This window comes from Mesoplodon densirostris, chromosome 3 (assembly GCF_025265405.1).
Source record: "Mesoplodon densirostris isolate mMesDen1 chromosome 3, mMesDen1 primary haplotype, whole genome shotgun sequence".
In the NCBI taxonomy this organism is placed as follows: Eukaryota; Metazoa; Chordata; class Mammalia; order Artiodactyla; family Ziphiidae; genus Mesoplodon; species Mesoplodon densirostris.
The window spans coordinates 130,297,316-130,317,791 of record NC_082663.1 but is presented as its reverse complement, the minus strand read 5'-3'; the positions used below and the strand labels follow the sequence as shown (position 1 = coordinate 130,317,791).

Genomic DNA, 20,476 nt, shown 5'->3' with positions numbered 1-20,476 from the left:
TTGGCCTTTAGATTAAAAAATGACTTTAAAACTGCCTTTTACAATCTTTTAAAACTGATTTCACTAAAGAGATCTCTAGAGAGATATGGGGCATGTTCTAACAGTGTGATGGAAAAATATCAGAGAGCAAAAAGAGATCTACTATTCCTCTCTGTAACAGGCTTCTCTTTGAAAGATTTCAAAGCAATTATATTATAGTCTTCCTAAGATAAAAAGGATCTTTTAAATGCTTTCTTTCTTTTTTTTTTTTTTTCTTCTGAGCCCCTGCTAAGAAATCAGTTAGATCTCTCATAAGAAGCACTTCAGGGACTTCCCTGGTGGCACAGTGGTTGAGAGTTCACCTGCCAGGGGACACAGGTTCGATCCCTCGTCCAGGAAGATCCCACATGCCGCGGAGCAATTAAGCCCGTGTGCCACACCTACTGAGCCTGTGCTCTAGAGCCTGTGCTCCACAACTACTGAAGCCTGCCTGCCCTAGAGCCCATGTGCCGCAACTACTGAAGCCTGCACGCTCTAGGGCCTGCGTGCTACAACAACTTAGCCTGCGTGCTGCAACTACTGAAGCCCGTGCACCTAGAGCCTGTGCTCCGCAACGAGAAGCCACCGCAATGAGAAGCCCGCACACCACAAAGAAGAGTAGCCCCTGCTTGCCACAACTAGAGAAAGCCTGCACGCAGCAATGAAGACCCAACGCAGCCAAAAGATAAAAAATAAAAAAGAAGCACTTCAGTTCCTAGAATGAAGACAAGACTCGTAAATATTTTTGTTCTTTGATGAAATATGAGGGGGAGATCACCCTGTAATTATCCCTGAGTCACAGTGTAACTGAAGTTCCTGAAAACAGGAGGTTAGTGGATCTGTTGGTTAATGGATGACTACTGCCCAGAGTCATATATCAGATCGGGCTGAGATATCAGAGGGGGAATTTCAAAATACATGTCTGGGGATACTGGTGTGAATGAGACCAGCAGAAGGAATTTATAATTCTACATACATAATGACTGCTACTGCCTTACACTCTAACGAATTAAACTTGGGGAAAAACTTTCATTTACAAAGAAATGTACAAATTAAAATCGGCTCACTTGCAACATATTATCTCCTCATTTGTACCACATTATGTAATTGTAACAGCTTTTTGAAAAAATGCTGTTAAATGTACATAAGGATTGCCAGATGTACTCCAATTTTGGAAACGTTATTAACTGTGAAAAAATACATATCAGAATCAAGGATATCCCTGGCAGGCCAGTGGTTAGGACTCCGAGCTCTCACTGCCATGGCCCGGGTTCAGTCCCTGGTCAGGAGACCTAAGATCCCACAAGCTGTGAGATGCGGCCAAAAAAAAAGAATTAAGGATATGCAGTGATAACACATTTATTGGATTTATTAGGAGCCCTTGTGGGCAAGGCACTCTGCTTAGAACTGTGCCATTTGTCATGAACATGATGAAGACAGCTGCTCAGGTGGAAGGCATCAGGCGACTTCCTACAATGGCATGAGCCTGAGGCGCAAGAGCACCGGTCATGTACAGGCTTGGGTTTAGGTGAAAATTCAGGAACTTTGGACAGCAGGAGGAAATATCAAGGTAAAGAGGGCAAAATGCCAAGATGGGACAGAACTAACAGCAACAACAAAAACAACCCAGAGGGACATCTTTAGCTGTGTACCACATCAAAATGAAGCTCCTGGACACACAGCCAGACCCGGGCAGATAGCACTATCAGATCACAACCCACCTCCTGGCTGAGCCCAGAGACAGGCTCAGAATCGCTCTCGGGAAGTCAGCAGGGCTGCCTCATCCAGAAGCGCAGGTTGTACGAGGCACAGACAATGCCCTGGATGGACACTACTTTCACGGGGGGACTATGGAACCCATATTCCCATCCCAGCCCTCGGATCACAGCAACGATCACAGTCCAACCACCTGCAGTGGTTTGAGATTAAATGCGGTGTCTCCGTGAGCTGGCATCACCCGTTTTTGTCTTTAGCGTTCACCGCAGTGTGTCCGAGGCACTGACTGAGATCTCTAATTACAAAGTGAAATCATACATTTATTTACCCTTGCTTGTTTTAACTTAATTGGCCAGATAGGGAAAGAAACTCTCTGGAAATTGTCATTCACGCGTTCACAGGTCCTCTTTCCAGTCCCATAAAAAAATGGGACATGGACAGCTGTCTATTTTATGCATTAGAAAATAGTTCTGCTTAGATGCTTGGCTAGTTTGATTTGGCATTCTTGCACCTTGACTGCTAGTAAGAATACTGCAAGGCTTTTTATAAAGGATATCACTTACATTACTAGAACCATAAAAGATACTAAAATAAAGCTATAAACAAAATTATGAATAAAATATATATAATGAAGACATATACTTACATGATTATTATATGTAAATTATATATTTTAAATCTTTTTGTATTGTTTTTGCAATATGTTTTTTTTGTTGTTTGTTTGTCTTTTGCTATTTATGATGTTTGAAATGGTAAAAAGCACCCAGAATAAAAAATTTGTATTCAAAAAAAAAAAAGAAAATAGTTCTGCAGGAGAAGAGTCCATCTCTGCCATCCACCTGACTTACTGGGAGAAGGAAATACCAGTGAATGCTCACTGACTACACTGTTAGTGTAAATTCATTATGTCATTTCCTCAGTACAGGAAGTCCTTGTATTTTACGACCCACTGTTCTCCTAGAAACCTCATCAGGGGGTAACCAGGTCACTGTTAAGCAGACTGTGAAAATGAGGTAATGTTCACCTGTCAGACTGAGCCAAATTTAAAAGATTGATACAGTGTGGCTAGAAGGGGTTGCTTACAAACTGTGGAAGGGAGTCAACGTGAAATTGGTAAATAGCTTTTGGAAAAAGCAACTTGGCAATATAAAAAATTCTACAGTGCACACTGTCTAGCAATTGCGTCTCTAGCACCTCTAGATGCTTATCTTGGAGAAGTATTTATACATGTCCACAAAAAGGAAGGCATACGAATATTCACTGTCATAATACTAAATGACACTACAGATGATACATGACTTGACAGGCTATGAAACTACAACACGTCTATTCTCTGAGATACTGTTTAGCAATTAAAAAGAATGAGATAAATAGGTATATCAGCATGGAAGGCTTTCTGAGACATTGTCAAAGAAAAAAAGCAAAGCAGATGAACACTACATATAATAATTTTTTAATTATGTTAAAAAACCCCACAAAACCAATTTTTGCTTTATATATTTCTCTACATAGGAATACAGTGTGTAAATGCATTCGCAGGACCTAGAAACACACACAGAGGGTCCCAGAGTGGAGGAGACTCAGGGTGGAGACGGAGTGTTCAAAAGGTACTTGTGTTGTCTGTATTTTCATAAGTATGTATTGATGAGTTATTTGGGGAATTAAATGTACATACCTTTTTTTAAAAGTTATTCTTTTATTCACATGCTTTCATTTTTTTCCTTTTCTCAAGTCTTGGCAAATGTCTATAATCAACCAGTGTTTAAGGGCACATTTTCCTCAGCCTGATCTTCTACCCATCTATATACAGATGTCCTCTCCTGCACCTCCCCACAGACCTGCCCACATGGGCTATGTGAGGTGGAATAATCACCGGATTTACAATTCTGACAAATAAACATAAAACTGGAGTGGTAGGGCTTCCCTGGTGGCGCAGTGGTTGAGAGTCCGCCTGCCGATGCAGGGGACGCGGGTTCGTGCCCCGGTCCGGGAAGATCCCACATGCCGCGGAGCAGCTGGGCCCGTGAGCCATGGCCGCTGAGCCTGCGCGTCCGGAGCCTGTGCTCCGCAACGGGAGAGGCCACAACAGTGAGAGGCCCGCGTACCGCAAAAAAAAACCAAAAAACAAAACTGGAGTGGTAAAATAATAATATAGTATTCCTTATTACAATATATTATATAATAAGATGATTCTTATATTATTTAATATAAGAATATAAATGTTATAAGTTAATATAAGAATCATCTTAATATTTTTCTCTCTTTTCCAATCTTATATAATGATCATGTCTTAATTATCTAACTGGGAAAAAGTCTAAACCAGTGATCTCAGTGGGGGTGATTTTGCCCCCCTGGGGACATTTGGCAACGTCTGGAGACACTTTTGGTTGTCATAACTTGGGGAGCGGTTGCTACTGGCACCTAGTGGGTGGAGACCAGGATGCTGCTAAACATCCTGCGATGCACAGAACAGCCCCACAACAAACGGTTATCCGGCCCAAACGTCAACAGTGCCCATGCTGAGAAGCCCTAACCTAACTAAGTACACTGCTCATAAGTAACAAACCCCTACTTATGTTCCACTTACTCACTTTCTTTGTTTCTCTGATTATTTAATAGGTGGAGCGGGGAGCCTGGGGTCATACCTGAACAATGAACTGGTAGATCATAACCAGGCTGACCACCATGGTGATGTTGGCCAACAGGGAGAAGATGGACAGGGCTCGGAGGTTTCTGATGAACACCAGAAGCACCAGGAAGGGCAGGAAGGCGAGCATGTAGAGTCTCGAGTCCATGGTAGGCGTCAGGATCACCGTCTCGTTGTTGCGGCAGTTGGTGGTGGTCCCATTGGCTGCTTCTATCACCTAGAATGAGGGGAAGAAAAGCAGCAGAGAAAGCCTCTCAAATGACAAAGGCCAGTGGCCCTTCCACCGGAAGGGGTTCTTGGCTAAAGGCTCAGTGTGTGAAGAAGGCCACATAGAAAGTTAGTGGTCGGTGAACTGCCTTTGGAGATCTTCATGATTGTTAGCCACATGAATGTCTGAGCTGGGTTTGATCACATCTTACCTAAAGACAGGAGGACAGCAAGACATCCTGAGGTTTCTCGACGCCCTGGGTCTCTATAAAGTTTTTTTTTCTTTTAATTTTCATTTATTTATTTATTATTTATTTATTTATTTTTTGCCATGCCACGCAGCATGCAGGATCTTAGTTCCCTGAGCAGGGATCGAACCTGTGCCCCCTGCAGTGGAACTGCTGAGTCGTAACTGCTGGACTGCCAGGGAAGTCCCATGCCCTGGGTCTTTAGATAAAATCAAACGACACTGACACTGTTTTACATAAAGTGTTAAGATCTCAATTCTTGTGTTGAACAAAACTGGCTTGGAAGAGACCCTAAACAGAAAGTCCACTCATCTCTTGCCAGTCTCTCTTTTTACCAGGGCTTACCTGTTTGAAGTTGTCAGCCAGAAAGACAAAATAGACACAGCAGAATCCCAGCTGCGTGACGATTAGGAAGAAGTCCACAGTGTGCCTGCAGGTGGGGAAGGAAGGAAGACAAAGATCGTAATGATAGCAAGCAAGACTGCCAGAGAGACAGGTGTTTGAACAGCACTTATTCCCAAGTCATCACAGACCCTTCCCATCAGGTGACAAGGATGAGTGTTGCCCAGGAAAGAGGAGAAAATGTGCCACATGCCACTGGTCTAGAGCCTTGGAGGAAGGTGAAGAAGGTGCTATCTGTGTGGTTCCCGAGGTCCCCTTCCTGGCTTCGTGTCAGGAATGCTGCATGCGGTCAGGCAGACTCGAGACAGTCCTGAGACTGCACTGCCCGGGGCAGAGCACATACACCAGGACCACTACCCAGCCCCTTGGCTACCCCCTTCCCATGGCCCGCCTATCCCCTCTCACACTGTTTGTCCTAAAGCTACAGGGAACCCTCAGTATAAAAGCCCAAGAAGTGGACCCCTTCACGGATCTCTTTCTATAACTTGGATCGATGAACCAACTCTCACATAAGGACACAGAAATTGATGTACCAAAAGAGGCTGCTGGTTGAAGCACTGTTACAACAACAGCTGGTAACAACCTAAGGGGTCATCAAAAGGAAAATGATTAAATTATAGGCCATTATGAGATGAAACAGAATACAGCAGATAAAAAGAATATGTTAAATCTACATGTGCTGATAAAGAAACGTCTAAGACCTCTAAGGGAAAAAAACAAAACAAAACAAGTTTCCAATCAGTATGCGTAGTATGGTAATTAGTGTAAAAAATGTTAAGAATGTGTGTATGTTTGTATATATTCAGAAAATTCCAAAAGAAAACCCATGCAACTGTGACCGGGATATACTTTTACTCTTCACTTTATGTTCTCCTAACTTGTTCCCCCCCCAATTTTTTTTTTTTAACCACAAGCACACGTTAATTTTATTAAAGGAAGGAAGGGAGGGAGGGAGTAAGGAAGGAGGGGGAAGGTATGGGGCCAGAGGGAAAGAGAGGAGGAGGAGAGAGGAAAAAACAGAGATGAAGAAAGGAAGAGGAGAGAAGAAGAGAGGAGAAGAAAGAATCAACTAACAACCAACCAACCAACAGTGGTCACTTGGCAATCTGGCTTCTCCCAGGCACAGAAAATGACTTTGCTGAAAGAATTACATAATCCTGCATCACAGGAAGAAGCTGACTATGTGTGAAGGTAAAAGTCTCCCTATGACCACAACAAGGAGTTTTTCTGGAGAACATAACTTTAATGTGATTCAACTTTTTGAAAAAAAAAGGATTCAGCCCTTGATGTTATCAATTTTCTACATCTACATGTACCGTTTCCTCAAATAGGAAACAAACACTAGAATATTTCTCTTCAGGCATCTGAAAAGTTACCATAAGGAGAAACTTCCAAACACCTCCCAACCCAGCTCCTGAAACGTCTCTTTCCCTAACAAACCCATTTGTTCTGGTTCACCTCACCTCCTCCTTGAAGCCTTCCTCCTCCCGCCCAGTGCCCTGCCCTGAAAGCTCCTATCATGTGCGCTTCTCATCTGCCACGGCGGACAAGAGCGTCTTTAGGGCTCCTCCCTCTCAGGGCTCCTGCGGTGTATTTCTAGCTCATGACTCTCTCTACTGGTATATCCTATTCCTGATCTCTTGTTCTCAAGATTCCCATGCATCTTTCTCCATCCATTGGAGGGCCAGGACTACATAATATCCCTCAGGGAAACCCTCCTCCCTATACCTAAAATTGTTTTGTACCACTTATAAGAGCGTGCTTAAATATATCTGTTGACCAAACAAGGGGATGAAATATAATCACTGGTCACAGGCTGTCAAAGCTGGGAGAGCCCTTCAATATCTTTCAGGCCAGGTCCCAGGTTTTACCAATGAGGAAACTGAGGCCCAGGGAAGGGAGGGGTCACATAGCCCAGGGTCACACAAATGACCACTGGCAGAGCTAAGCTAGAACTCAAGTCCGCAGACCCAAGCAATGTTCTTCCCATTAGCTGCACTGTCTCCCACACCTCACCTCCCTACCTGAAGGCCTCCACACCGGGCGGCCACAGCCACAAAGAAAAAGGAAACCCATTACCTTCCCCAGTGGGCGTTGTTCCGGAGCCAGGAGATGGGACTGGCTTCCAGGCCGTACATCACCGTATCCCCATAGTCCACAAAGGGCTTGTTCAGTCTGGGAGGAGGGGAGGGAGAGGAAGGGCAGAGTGCAGGGGTCAGACAACGACAACGACAGAACAAACATAGCTCACGGAGACCTGGGCCGGTTCCCCATCAGCCACCCTAGACATACCACTGAGTCCTGGGTCTGATGCTTTCAAGGAGCAGAAGTCTTAGGTCAATGGGACGGTTACTTCCCTTATAATTAACAACCATCTGGTAAACCTTTTCAGTGGGGTAAATATTACAAAGCACGTAAAACCAGAATGTGGTCTCTGTCCACTGGATATAAGTAAGTGCGACAGATGACAACAAGCTAAAAAAGAACACAAAAATCGCCAGGGAAAGGCAGTGTGGTGATGACTAGCAGCCACCTTCAGCCGGCACAGAGTCCAGAGTGATCTGTGTTAAGTGATCACTTCCAGTGTTGGCAACGGAACCCCAAAGGACAATCTGTCACTCGAGAAGTGCTCTCACCTGTGGCAGAAGTGGTGAGCGCACTTCACCAGGATACCCATGCAGTGCACAGCCACGAGGCCTATCAGCAGCAGGCTGATGGGACCCATCTGCAGACAGGTGTTGTGGGTAAGAGGGGGAGAGACAAGCAGACAGAATTAGAATTGGATTTGCAAATGATCAAAACTTTACTAGGGAACCTTCCAATGACAGAACTTCCGGCAGAGCTTTCAAGAGACAAATGTGCTCGCAGAGATGAGCTGAGTTAGGACGGGCACCATCTGAACCTCAGCAGGCCTTCTAGAGAATTAATCTCCAGGAGGAGAATGACACAAGATAAGGCTATTCCGAGACTGTTGCCAATCAGCAGAATAGAAGGCTCCTGGGACTGTCTGGGAAGAAGAGACAGGCTAAGGGGTGGTGGAAGGGGGAGAGTTCTCTCTAGAGCAATGCCACAGGACCGTCCTTAGTGGAGGACAATCCCCGTCTCTGAGCTTCTCCAGCTTTAAAAGAAACCAGAACGGCTTTGGACAGGCAGCCTATAGGGGGAGAATCATGAAAGACAAAAATAAGATTCTCAGAGTTGGCCATCTAAGGGTAGGGCATGGAAGGACTGTGTAGAAAATGGACAGACTTCTGTTACTAACTCATTAGCTAATATTATTGATAGAAACTGCCAGAAACTTTTCAAGTACCTCCTCCTTGCCTCAAAGTAAGCTCCACGAGGGAAGGAATCGTTGTCTGTTTTTATTCACTGATAATATTCTAAGAGTCTAGAACAGTGCCCGGCACACAGAAGATCCTCAATAAATATCTTTAGATGAATGAACACCTGAACTTTGCTTTTTCTCAACTGAATTTGAAAAAGAAAATATTCCCATTTTAAAATGTTTCCATGAAGTAAATTTAAAAAAAAAACAAAACACTGTCTCCTAAAATTTGTCACAATATTTCCTTGCACCGACGCAGACCCTTACCAAGATGCCTGCATTTTTCACGGCCAGAGGCAGCCCCAGGAGTCCTGTGCCAATGTTGCATTTTAATAGGTGGATCAGGGTCTGGAACCATCTGAAGTGGGAAGAAGGCAGACAAGGGCATGTTAACAATAATGAGAGCTAGCCTTTACCGAGCACTTAGCACTGTGCTAAGTGCCTTCATGAGTTATCTCATTCAATTTCCAGAACAACCCTATGAGGTAGGCATTAACTTCACCTTATGCATGAGGGAGCAACTTGCTCAAGGCCATGTACCTTGAGTGTGAGCCTAGATTCAAACCCAGGCTGTCTAGCCCCTGAGCCCACTCTCTTAGTCATTGGGCTATAAACTCTGTTCCCTGAAGCATCTGAAAAGTCCACCTCTCTTGGAGATTAGATCAGAGGGACAGTGGGGGTCTGCAGTCCCTGGTGTACTTTTTATTTAAAAAAAAGAGTCAAATGCCTAAGATTGGAGAAGCCCTCTTCACACAGTCACCTAGTTTATCCTTCTGCCTTGAGGACACAGTTTTCCCTCATCTGTTGTACAGACTGTCTGCCTAAAGCTGCAACTGTAAAGTCTCTCAATGTCCTCATTATTTTTTCACTCAACAAACACCATCTATAATGTGTAAAACATTGTGTTAATGCAGTGGTGGAAATTAGCATGAACCAGATACGGACCTCAGTCTCTAGAAACTAATAAAAGTCTCCAAGGAGATAAGGCAGACACATTAACAACCACCCAAGGTAGAAAGATCCCTGTCCTAGGAAGAGCCCAGGAACAATGCCTAGGGAGGGGCAGGGAGGTGAGGGTTTGTAGCGTGCAGAGACCTGGGCTGAGCCCAGCTGGGCCCTACGCAGGGCTCTGTGTGTGTGCCAACAGGGAAGAAGAGCCTGGGAACACACGCCCAGACACAGGCGTGAGCACCAACACAGAGGAGCGCGTCAGCTCTGTGGCCACTCAGGTTGGGTGAGGATGGGCATTCCATACGGAATGGGAGCTCCTCAAAGGACTGACCTCAGTGGCCTCATCTTTAGCATTTTCCATCCTCTGTTACTCCAGCAGGATACGGAAAAGATCAAACATGGTACCACAGACTTAATCAGGATTTGGCCCCTGGCACCGTCTGGAAATTCTTCTGCGCAAATAACCTAAATACCTCCTAAATGATGCTTTCACATATTTCTTCAAATCTGCAATTCAGTAGAAACTGAAAGCAAATCATGTGTTAACTTGTAAAGACCGTAATAAATAAGACCCATCTACACTCTCTGGAAAGGAATTTTACTTTCGGTGACCTTTCTCCCTCTACCTCCAGGAAGAAAATCTCTTGACCTTTCTACTGTCTCCCAAGCTTCTCAGGCAAGATGAAGAAAACTGCTTCAAGTCTGAATGAGAAGAGACAAGTGCTCTCCTGGATTAAACTAAAGGACTGTAAGGGTCCAGGGGTGACTCATTCATTATCAGTGGCCAGTAACCAGGAGATTAAGTGCAGGATGATGGACTAAGCAAATTTCTATCTTGGCAAATGTTTAATCCACTTAAGGGCAAAGATAAGCACTGTATCAAAACCACCTGCCTACCAGAGGCCTCCCCAAAACGCCTGAGCTGGGTTTCATGGGAGATCAGGTCCCTCCAGCCCTGGCTCTGCCATTAACTCCATATGGCAATTCCCTTCCCTTCTCTGGGACTGTTCTCTCATCTGTAGAGTGCGGGGACTGGACCAGAACAGCATACTTCAGCTCTGAAACAGCAGGATTCCAGGCAATTGACCAAAATCATGTTTTTTAATCAATGGCCATGAGCTGGGATTACCCAAACCCATATGACCTATCACAAAATCAACTCCATGGACTGCAGAGTCTTAACTGCGGGGGGTGGGAGGGAGAAATAAGCCTCACAAATCTCTGTCATCTCTTTACGCTCCAAATCTGTTCTTATACTTGTTTGGTCTTAGGTCCCCTTTATACACTTACAAATTATTGAGGATCCCAAACAGTTTTTGCTTATATGGATTATGTCTGCTGACATATATTATATTATAAATTACACCAAGAAATGTTAAAACATTTATTAATTTTAAATAACAATAAACCTATTACATGTTAATAACCAATTTTTAACAAAAAGTAACTCTATTTTCCAAAAAGTATAATGTGAGAAGAAGGACACTATTTTACTTCTTTGCAAATCCTTTAATGTCTTGTTTGACAGCTGGACTAACTACTTCTGCATTCAAGCTGTTGTGATATGTTGTTTTGGTGGAAGTACCTGAAGAAAATCTGTTCTCACACAGACATGTAGTTAGAATGTATCTTAATAGCCTCTTCTGACAATTGTGATAATTTTTCTTTGATACTACACCAAAACTCGACACATGTACTTTCTTAGAAGTTAGCTGTAATGTGGAATCTGACCTTTTCACCCTCTATTACATGAAAACCCACTGGTGATCTTGCTCTTGGATGGATCTTTTACCCACGCACAATTTTCTAACATCACCCTCTGGTCATCTGGGAAGATACTGATTCCCTGAGCTATGTGGATCTTCCAAATGCTGGCACATTTCATTATACGATATCAAAAAAATCACATTCATTAATATCATCCCTAATCTCATCAGAAAAGTCTTTGAGTAGAGGGAAGCTGTCAAGGTCACAGTGTTGGATACGAGTTTTTTTTTTTTTCTGATTTTGCTCGAAAGCTCAAATTTCATTGTGGGCAACAAATACTACTGATTGTTTTTCTTGAGGTGATGGTCTCATTACTGTCATTTTCAAGAAAATGTCTGCCAAGTACTCAGGTCTGAATGACCTATAGTTTGTTAGTTGTTCAGTAGAAGTATTGCATGTGTACCTTCCATTTTGTCACACAGAATATTAAAAGACCTGTACTGAAGGGTCAAGATTTAACAAAATTAGTAACTTGACTGCTTCATCAAGGACGTGCTTAAGTGAAACCAGTTTATTCTTTGTATATGTATATGTGTGACAGTGAAAAATACGATGACAAGCATAATTTGGTGCCACCGCCTTGATTTACACTAAGGCGCCAGCAATTTTACCCATCATTTCTTCTGAACTATGAGTGCAAATGTCAACACAGTGAAAAAACAAATCACATCTTAGTATTATTATGAAAACAGTTTTGACTTCGTGGGCTTCTTAAGATGGTCTTGGGAGCCCTAAAGGGTCTGAAGACCATACTTTGCAAGTGGCTGCTCCAGATAACCTACAGAAGACCAGTTTCAGTCAACTGGTTTCTCAGCCTGCCAGCCTGGAGAAAAAGTATCAAAGCCTGATCAAGAGCAGTATAATGTAGCTCAATAGGGCAACAAGAAAACTTTGCCCAAAAGAGTAAAAAATGAGGCTGTCATCAAAGCAGTCGACAGCTTGATAACATTCAAGTGTTAGGAAATACCCTCACCAAACACATCATCATGGAAGCATCTGGGGTTCCTATTTGCACCCCTGATTAGGGATTTTTACTGAGCCCTAAACCCTTAGAAGAGCCTGGTGTGTACATGCTTTTTGTACATGGAACGAAGTACATATACTTTGCTTCTTGTACTTTGTTCCATGTACTTTTTCCATATTCCCTGGCGGTCCAGTGGTTAGGACTCTGCACTTTCACTGCCAGAGCCCGGATTCAATCCCTAGCTGGGGAACTAAGATCCTGCAAGCCTCGCGGCCAAAAAAAATAATGACAAAAAAAAGTAAAGAAAAAAATAAAAATGAAAATCTAGACCCCATAGGGCAAGCACTGCATAGACAAGCTGATGCCTAAGAACAAGGAGCAAAAACTGGAAAGGAAACTAGAGAGAGACAAGCTTGGAAGAAGTATTTCACAGTAACAAGAGTGACTTCTGAAGGGAAGCTATCAAATGTCATTGGCTGCATCTGACACTCCTTCCACCTGGGGGAAGCCAATTAGGTAGGTAAGGTTAGGGAGAAAAGAGGAAAGACAGTCCTCACTGCTGCCAGTTGTGGTCTAAGCAATATTTTCCACCAGCTAACACTGCAAGCAAATGGGGGAATCTACAATAGCATGCCACAGGAGAAAGAAGTTATGGAGACTGAATCTTTATGAGCAGAAAACCAACTAGAGGTGGAGAGGGGCTTATAATGTGGGCCGGCCATCTCCTCTAGTTCTGAGTTCACTAGGGAAAATGCCCTGCACTAGGAGAGATTGCAGCTAGGCGGAGCTTCACCAGTAATGAACTCCAAGAGAAGCTTCCATGGTCTCCTTGGGCAGTCACAGTGGGACAGTGTGAGTCAAGGACATAATGGATCCCTCAGTAAGTCACACCCAACCCACAAGGGAACACAGAGCAGGTGATGGCAAAGCTTGAGGAATAAACAGAAGGGCTGCAAAAGATGGAATGCTGGGTTCCAGAGAAAATGTCGGGGCTCTGCTGACTTTCAGAACTGAGCCAGACAACTCAGTGGAGTAGAAAACCCTCCTTTGAATCTTTTCATTTGAACGGTGAGTCGGTATAGCTTCATGGTACGGGGGGGTCCTCAATTTTCTCTTACATTTGGAAAACTGAGGCCCATAGAGGGCCAAACTCACCCAGATGAGACTTGGAATTCAGTTTCCAGGGGTAAGACTTAAGCCCCCCCAAGGGCACGCAAAGCAGATCACCTTTAGCAACCCCTTGAATCTTTTAAGGGCAGGAGAAGTTATTCCTCCCTCTTCCTACTTCTTCCGCCAAATATCCCAGTTGATTGGTGATGGGGACAGAAGTCTGGGGGAGACTTTGCAAAGGAGGCTTCCAATTGGACTTGGAGGCATTTAAGGTTCTAGCACAGACAACTCATGGTTCTAAATTAAGAGAATGTTCTCTCTAGAAGTTTTTCTGATGTTCAGGCTCTTACTCGGCACCAGCCTTCTGGGACCACACAGGTGAAATGAACAAAGAATAAGAAACAGTCTAGAGGGTGGCAGACAAGGAGCGCAAATCTCAGCACCATTACTCACTCAATCTCTTTACCTCTTACTTTCATCTGTAAAGTAGGGAATTGATAAAATAGGGGAGCAAAAATAACTCTAATGGAGATTATGTTACTAATACAGAATTTAGGAATATGAACCCCACCCAGGAGGGTAGACAGGAACAGCTACTTACGTTGTGCTGTTGCTTTCCCCAAACCGCTCGTAGGATCCCGGGGAAGAGAAGTTGTTCAGGCCTTCGGACGGACTCTCCTCCGGGCTCACGTCGGTGGAGCTGTAGTCACGGTAGTCCTCGCTCCGAAGTCTCTGCGTGGACATGGTAACTGAGGGGACAGGGGCAGTGCTAAGACCTCCAGTGGCTGGGGCCTTTAGCTCCAAGCCTGGAGTCGGCTCTGGGGCAGAAGCAGCCATTGCCACAGTAGCTCAGTGACAGCTGCACTATGGATTAAATACAGTGAGGTTGCCTGATACCAAGAGAAATGAAAAAGGTACAAAGTACACATGGGCGGGCTGAGCCCTCTTGGCTTCTCCCTCGCAACCTATCTAGTCGGTGTCACACTCACAAGTTTCTAAATTTGCCTGCACACCTGGACAGAGCAAAGGTGAGGCACGGCTTGGGAGGGATGGGGGAAGATGCAGACAGGCACTTCTAGGCAGCCTTTCCCATTCCTTAGGTTGGGATTAACGACCCCTTCCTTTGAGCTAATTTCTTGGACCTTGAACAATACTGACATTGTATCTACATCCATCTTCCCCAAGAGCAAGCTCTCAGAGGATGGGAACCTAAATATTCCTAGCTGTATTCTATTTTTCCTCTGCATTCAGTCCAGAAAGAGCCTTCTGCATTCCAGAAATCCCTTCTAGATCATCTAATTCTGCTCAAACTCGCCACCAGGTCCCAGAGCCACAGATGACCTTCTCTTTCTCTCTGCCATGACTTCTGGTATGTCCTATACTCTTTGGAGGTCATCAGTGATGCTCATTCCCTCATCCTAGGACTCTTTTCTTGCAACCAGCCTGCATACTGAGAAATGGCAGCTGAAAGCAGCACAAAGGAAGACCAGGAGCATGAGAGGTGCTCACCACTGGCCCTTGTAGCAACATCTCCCCGCCGCAACCCTTCTCCCTTTTTGCCAATTTTTCAAAAGCTGGTGAAAGAAGAAACCCTTCCTATTGTGTGCTGAGGAAGGATGGTGAGGGTGGTGTCCCATGAGTGGAGTTTTTTAATAATTATACACCAGAAAAGAGAAATACAAGGACTTTGCTAAAATACACTATAAGGATACATTTTGAGAGCTGTGTAGGCTCCCAGAATCCTAGAGACGGTTGCTAAAAGAGCCTTCGGAGGTCACTCCAAACTACTCATTTCACAGATGAAGAATCGTTCCCCCAAAAGATGAAGGGACCTGCTCTGCTACAGCCAGGTAGCACCAAGCCGTAAACATACATCCTGACGCCCTGCCTAAATCTGGAAATACCTACTGAATACACTGCCAGTTGCAGTGATGGAATATCGTAATGAAAGAGAGTCAACTTTCTCCAAGAATCCACAATCAAGTAAGGAAGAGAAGGCCCATGAACATTAAAAATTACCAATAAAAATCCTTCTGACACTTGGCAGACTGGCACAACCAGCTGCCTATAAGGGGCTCTCCCTCAGCACGTGGCTGGATGCCCATCCTTAGTCTGATGTGCTATCTCAGATGCCTGGTGAAGAGACAGGACCTCTGATGGCCATCACAACACGCCATCCCACCCAACACCCATCACTACCTGCCAGAGAATAGACAGCTCTGTGTCAAGTGCTCCCAGAGGTCCAGTCCCAAGGGACTCTTTGGAAACTGACCCCACCTAGCACCTGAGTGATCCAAGGGTGATCTCATTTTCTCCCACCAACTATAATGGAGGAAGGACCCCATGTAATCTCACGAGGAAAGTGCTTGACAGAAAGCCAGTGAAGGGCTTGGAAGTCCCAGAGAGGATCCTGCCTCATTTCACCACCAGAGCCGACTTTGCTAGATATCTAAGTCTGCATCATTTACTCACATGGTGGAGGAATTCAAGGAAGTCATCTAAGCTCTGGGGCAATGAAATTCATAAGAGGGCCAGGAAACAAAAAATCTATTTAGTATCTCAATATGAACAGTTGAAAGCTGCTATTCAGGCAAAAGCAATTAAATTAATTTCTATGAATGTCAGAAGGCCTGGGTGCTAAATCTGCCTCTAACACCAGTTTGCTCAGTAGCCTGGAGCAAATCTCCTTATTTGTCTCGAGTCTTAGTTCCACATGCTCAAAAAGGCGGGGGTGGGGGGTACGGTGTACTAAACTATTGCTCTAATATTCCAGGAATCAATTAATGCAATTCTTTATGCAAACAGCAGCTAATTTCTAGTCTCTTCCAATATACCAAAAGCATCTGAGGAACAGAGCCTTCCAGGTGAACCCTGCATATTACTGAGGGAGAGGGACAGAAAACAGGCACTGACAAGTTCCCCAATCCCTCCCCATCAACCAAAAACCACTCTTGCTTACTTGGTACAGACGCTCAATTTATTTCAAACACTGTAAAGAGGCCTCTTTATGTTGTGACCCACAGCAGATTATCACTAAGAAAACTGCTCAGAAAGAAGCTGAAATTTATAGATCAAAAGTCCAATGAACAACTGCAGGATGTGGAAGATGTGGCTTGGCAATTGTGTGCATGTTGAAAAAGGAAAAAAAATGCTACTTATGGGTTTTACTTGTTGATAAGCTCAACAGAAATCAATGATATTATCATAATAGATGCCAATTCAACTAATGCAATTCTTGGTTGCACTACAACAAGAGAGAACCCCAGGGAGATGACAGTCTGTTCTTTTTTGCCATACCTTGTACTCTGTTCCAGCAGCACACTATAAAGGGGATAATGATAAACTGCGGTATAGCCAGGGGTCAGCACCAAGGTCATGAGGGGGAAGAAAACCAGCCAAATGAAGAACAGTTGGAAGCCCTGAGAAGTTTCAACCTGGAGAACTGGCAACTCGGGAGGTAAAAAAACTGTCTTTAAAATCTGTCCTAGGGATCAGATTTGTTCTGTGGAGCCTCAAAGATTACTCAGAAACAGGATCAGTAGGTGGAAAGTAAAGGGAGGCAGGTCCTTGGCTAGACATAAGGAAGACAACTGTCAAAAGGAGTTGTCCAGGGCTTCCCTGGTGGCACAGTGGTTAAGAATCCACCTGCCAATGCAGGAGACGTGGGTTTGAGCCCTGGTCCGGGAAGATCCCACATGCTGTGGAGCAACGAAGCCCGTGCACCACAACCACTGAGCCTGCGCTCTAGAGCCCACGAGCCACAACTACTGAGCTCACATGCCACAACTACTGAAGCCCGTGCGCCTAGAGCCCATGCTCTGCAACAAGAGAAGCCACCGCAATGAGAAGCCTGCGTACCGCAATGAAGAGTAGCCCCCGCTCACAGCAACTAGAGAAAAGCCCATGTGCGGCAACAAAGACCCAATGCAGCCAAAAATAAATAAATAAATTTATTTTAAGAAAAGAGAGTTGTCCAAATGGATCACTCTAGGAGATAGTTCCTTATCCCTGGAAAGAGCCAAGCAGAAGCCCCTCTCAGAGCTGTTAAGCAGGAATTGAAGCACTGTAGACGGTGAGTGCAGTCACTCCCTGGAGTGCCTTCTAGGGCTCTTTCTGGCAACCAAGGCCTCCTCCTCTTCTCTCTAGCTGTCCCCACTGAGTGCAAGCCTCCATGGCCACCTTGCCCTGGGCTCTCTGTGATGAAACCTGGTTTCTACCGTCTAGTGCTATAATTGCCATTTCCTGCCCTGTGGGAGAGTTTATTAGATCCTGTTAACTGTCCAAATGAGGGATGTAATATTTAAGAGTTCAAGACCAGCTCTTCCTTCAGCTTCTTGAGGACAATGAACAGTTTATAGAATATGTGTGGCCCATCAACACAAAGTAAAAATCTCCATAAGATATTTAGACTCGAAAGAGTGTACTAAGGGACTTCCCTGGCAGTCCAGTGGTTAAGACTCCACACTTCCAGTGTAGAGGGCGCGGGTTCGATCCCTGGTCAAGAAACTGAGATCCCACATGCCACGTGGCACAGCCAAAAAAAAAAGTGTACTACATAAGAAAAGTCTGCATGTTTACTGGCAAACATATATATGTATATATTGTTTTTTTCAAGTGTATATTCAACCAAAATTGCATTGAAATACCAACTATTTTTATAACCCTGATAAATTTCCTTATTTTTCCTTATATAAACTATTTTTAATTAATCGATATGCTCATTATTTTAAGGTTTTTTCCCACTTATTTTATATCTACTCTTCCTTGAATCTACACAGTACACACACTGATGATCTTTAGTTGTAATATAGTAATATAATGGTCCATCATTATATTAATAAAATAATTTGCTTCACTAGCTCCCAACTGTTGGCTTTTGAGCTTTTTTTTTTTTTTTGGACTATCTTACATCATAGCTAAAAAAATTCCTACAAATAGTTTTTAATTTTCAAGTCATATCCTTGGAGTAGAGCTAGATGAATAGGCTTTTCTATGGTTCTCACCATACAAATGACTGAACTAACATGCAGTGTCACTAGCAATATATGGACATGCCTATCTTTTCATAACCCTGCCAACTTTGGATTTTATCTTTTTTTGGGGGGGGGGCATGCTGTGCACGCAGGTTGTGGGATCTCAGTTCCCCGACCACGGATTGAACCTGGGCCCCAGCAGTGAAAGCACTGAGTCTTAACCACTGGACTGCTGGGGAATTCCTGGATTTTATCATTTTTATTTTTGCTATTTCTGATGAATGGGTGGCTCCTTGTATTTATTTTATTTTACTTTTTTTTTTTAATATTTTGCGTGTATTTGTTTATATTTCACCTCCAGAAATTGATTGGTTTTAGGGGCTTCTTTTTTTTTAAAGATGTTGGGGGTAGAAGCTTATTAATTTATTTATTTTTGCTGTTGGGTCTTCGTTTCTGCGCGGGGGCCATCTCCAGTTGCGGCAAGCAGGGGCCACTCTTCATCGCGGTGCGCGGGCCTCTCACTATCGCAGCCTCTCCCGTTGAGTAACACAGGCTCCAGACGCGCAGGCTCAGCAGTTGTGGCTCACGGGCCCCGTTGCTCCGCGGCATGCGGGATCCTCCCAGACCAGGGCTCGAACCCGCGTCCCCCGCACTAGCAGGCAGACTCCCAACCACCGCGCCACCAGGGAAGCCCTTATTTTACGTTTTTTAATTTCCAACAAAGACCACTGATAATAAAAACTGTAAGAGCATCTTTCCCCCACCTATCAGACTCATACTTTTGGAAATACTAAACTCATTTTTGAACTTACTTTTGAAAATACTAAAATGTTCTCAAGACAGCTATTTAAGACTTAGTGATTAAATTCTATTCCAAATTCAGTACAATAAACAAGATAAATTCCAATAACGGAAGGAGAATCCGTCTGTACGAGTTTGTAGGTCTCTTTCAGGGCACACGGGAAGGTCGGGGAGAGGAAAAGAGAGGAGGGAGGGAGAGGCAGTACTAAAGTGTTAGCTTCATTACTAAAATTTAAACAATACTTCTAAGGGTGACTTGTAAGTACATAAAAAATTATCCTCTAAAAACCATTAGAACTAATAAGTTCAGCAAAGTTGCAGGATATAAGATCAATATACAAAAATCAGTTGTATTTCTTTGTACTTTCAGTGAACAATTTGAAAACAAAATTGAGAAAACAGTTCTATTTACAATAGCATCAAAAAGAATCAAATATTTAGGAAGAAATTTAGCCAAGTAGGTGTAAGACTTGTACGTGAAAACTATAAAACATCATTGAAAGAAATTAAAGAAGACCTAAATAAATGAAAAACATCCTAATATTCATGAATTAGAAGATTTAATACTGTTAAGATGGCAATATTCCCTAAATTGATCCACAGATTCAATTGAATCCCTATCAAAATCCCAACTGCCTTTCTGCAGAAATTAACAAGTCAATTCTAAAATTCATACGGAAATTCAAGAGGCCCAAATTAGCCAAAACAATTTTGGAGAAAAAGAACAAAGCTGGAGGACTTCCCAATTGCTACACAAAGCTACAGTGACCCCAAGACAATACAGTATTGGCATAAGGACAGACAGATAGATCATAGAATAGAATTTAGAGTCCAGAAATAAACTCTCATACCTACGGTCAATTGATTTTTGACAAAGGTGCCAAGACAATTCAATGGAGGAAAAAATAGTCTTTTCAACAATTGACACTGGGACAACTGGATATCCACGTGCAAAAGAATGAAGTTGTAACTCTACCTCACACCATATATAAAAATTAACTCAAAATAGGTGAAAGAGCAACATGTAGGGGCTAAAACTATAAAAACTCTTATTAGAAAACATAGGTATAAACTTTTGTGACCATGGATTAACCAGAGTTTCTTATATACGACAGCAGAAGCACAAGAAAAAATAGGTAAATTAGACCTAATCAAAATTTAAAATGTATATGCCTCAAAGGATACCACCAAGAAAGTGAAAAACAACCCACAGAATGGGAAAAATTTTCTGCAAATATATTACACTTCAATAATAAAATGAAAACCCAATTAAAAAATGGGCAAAGGATCTGAATAATATTTCACCGAAGATGTGAAAAAAGCCAATAATCATCTGCAAAAATACTC

At 43.4% G+C, this 20,476-nt stretch overlaps 1 protein-coding gene across 4 annotated transcripts in view; it reads right to left on the bottom strand.

Moving 5' to 3' along the window:
- The window catches only part of SLC36A1 (solute carrier family 36 member 1), a 96,395-nt gene that overhangs the window by 71,151 nt on the left and 4,768 nt on the right, over positions 1–20,476 (bottom strand). For 3 of the 4 annotated variants that reach the window (XM_060093690.1, XM_060093687.1, XM_060093688.1), the window contains exons 2-7: positions 13,957–14,104; positions 8,831–8,921; positions 7,875–7,963; positions 7,318–7,413; positions 5,182–5,266; positions 4,380–4,598 (exon numbers count right to left, since the gene is read on the bottom strand). In XM_060093690.1, the coding sequence (XP_059949673.1) occupies positions 4,380–4,598; positions 5,182–5,266; positions 7,318–7,413; positions 7,875–7,963; positions 8,831–8,921; positions 13,957–14,099 (723 nt within the window). In that variant the 5' untranslated portion in view covers positions 14,100–14,104. Of the gene's footprint in view, positions 1–4,379; positions 4,599–5,181; positions 5,267–5,771; positions 5,822–7,317; positions 7,414–7,874; positions 7,964–8,830; positions 8,922–13,956; positions 14,105–20,476 lie in introns of those variants that run through there. The other variant, XM_060093689.1, reaches the window with a different exon arrangement.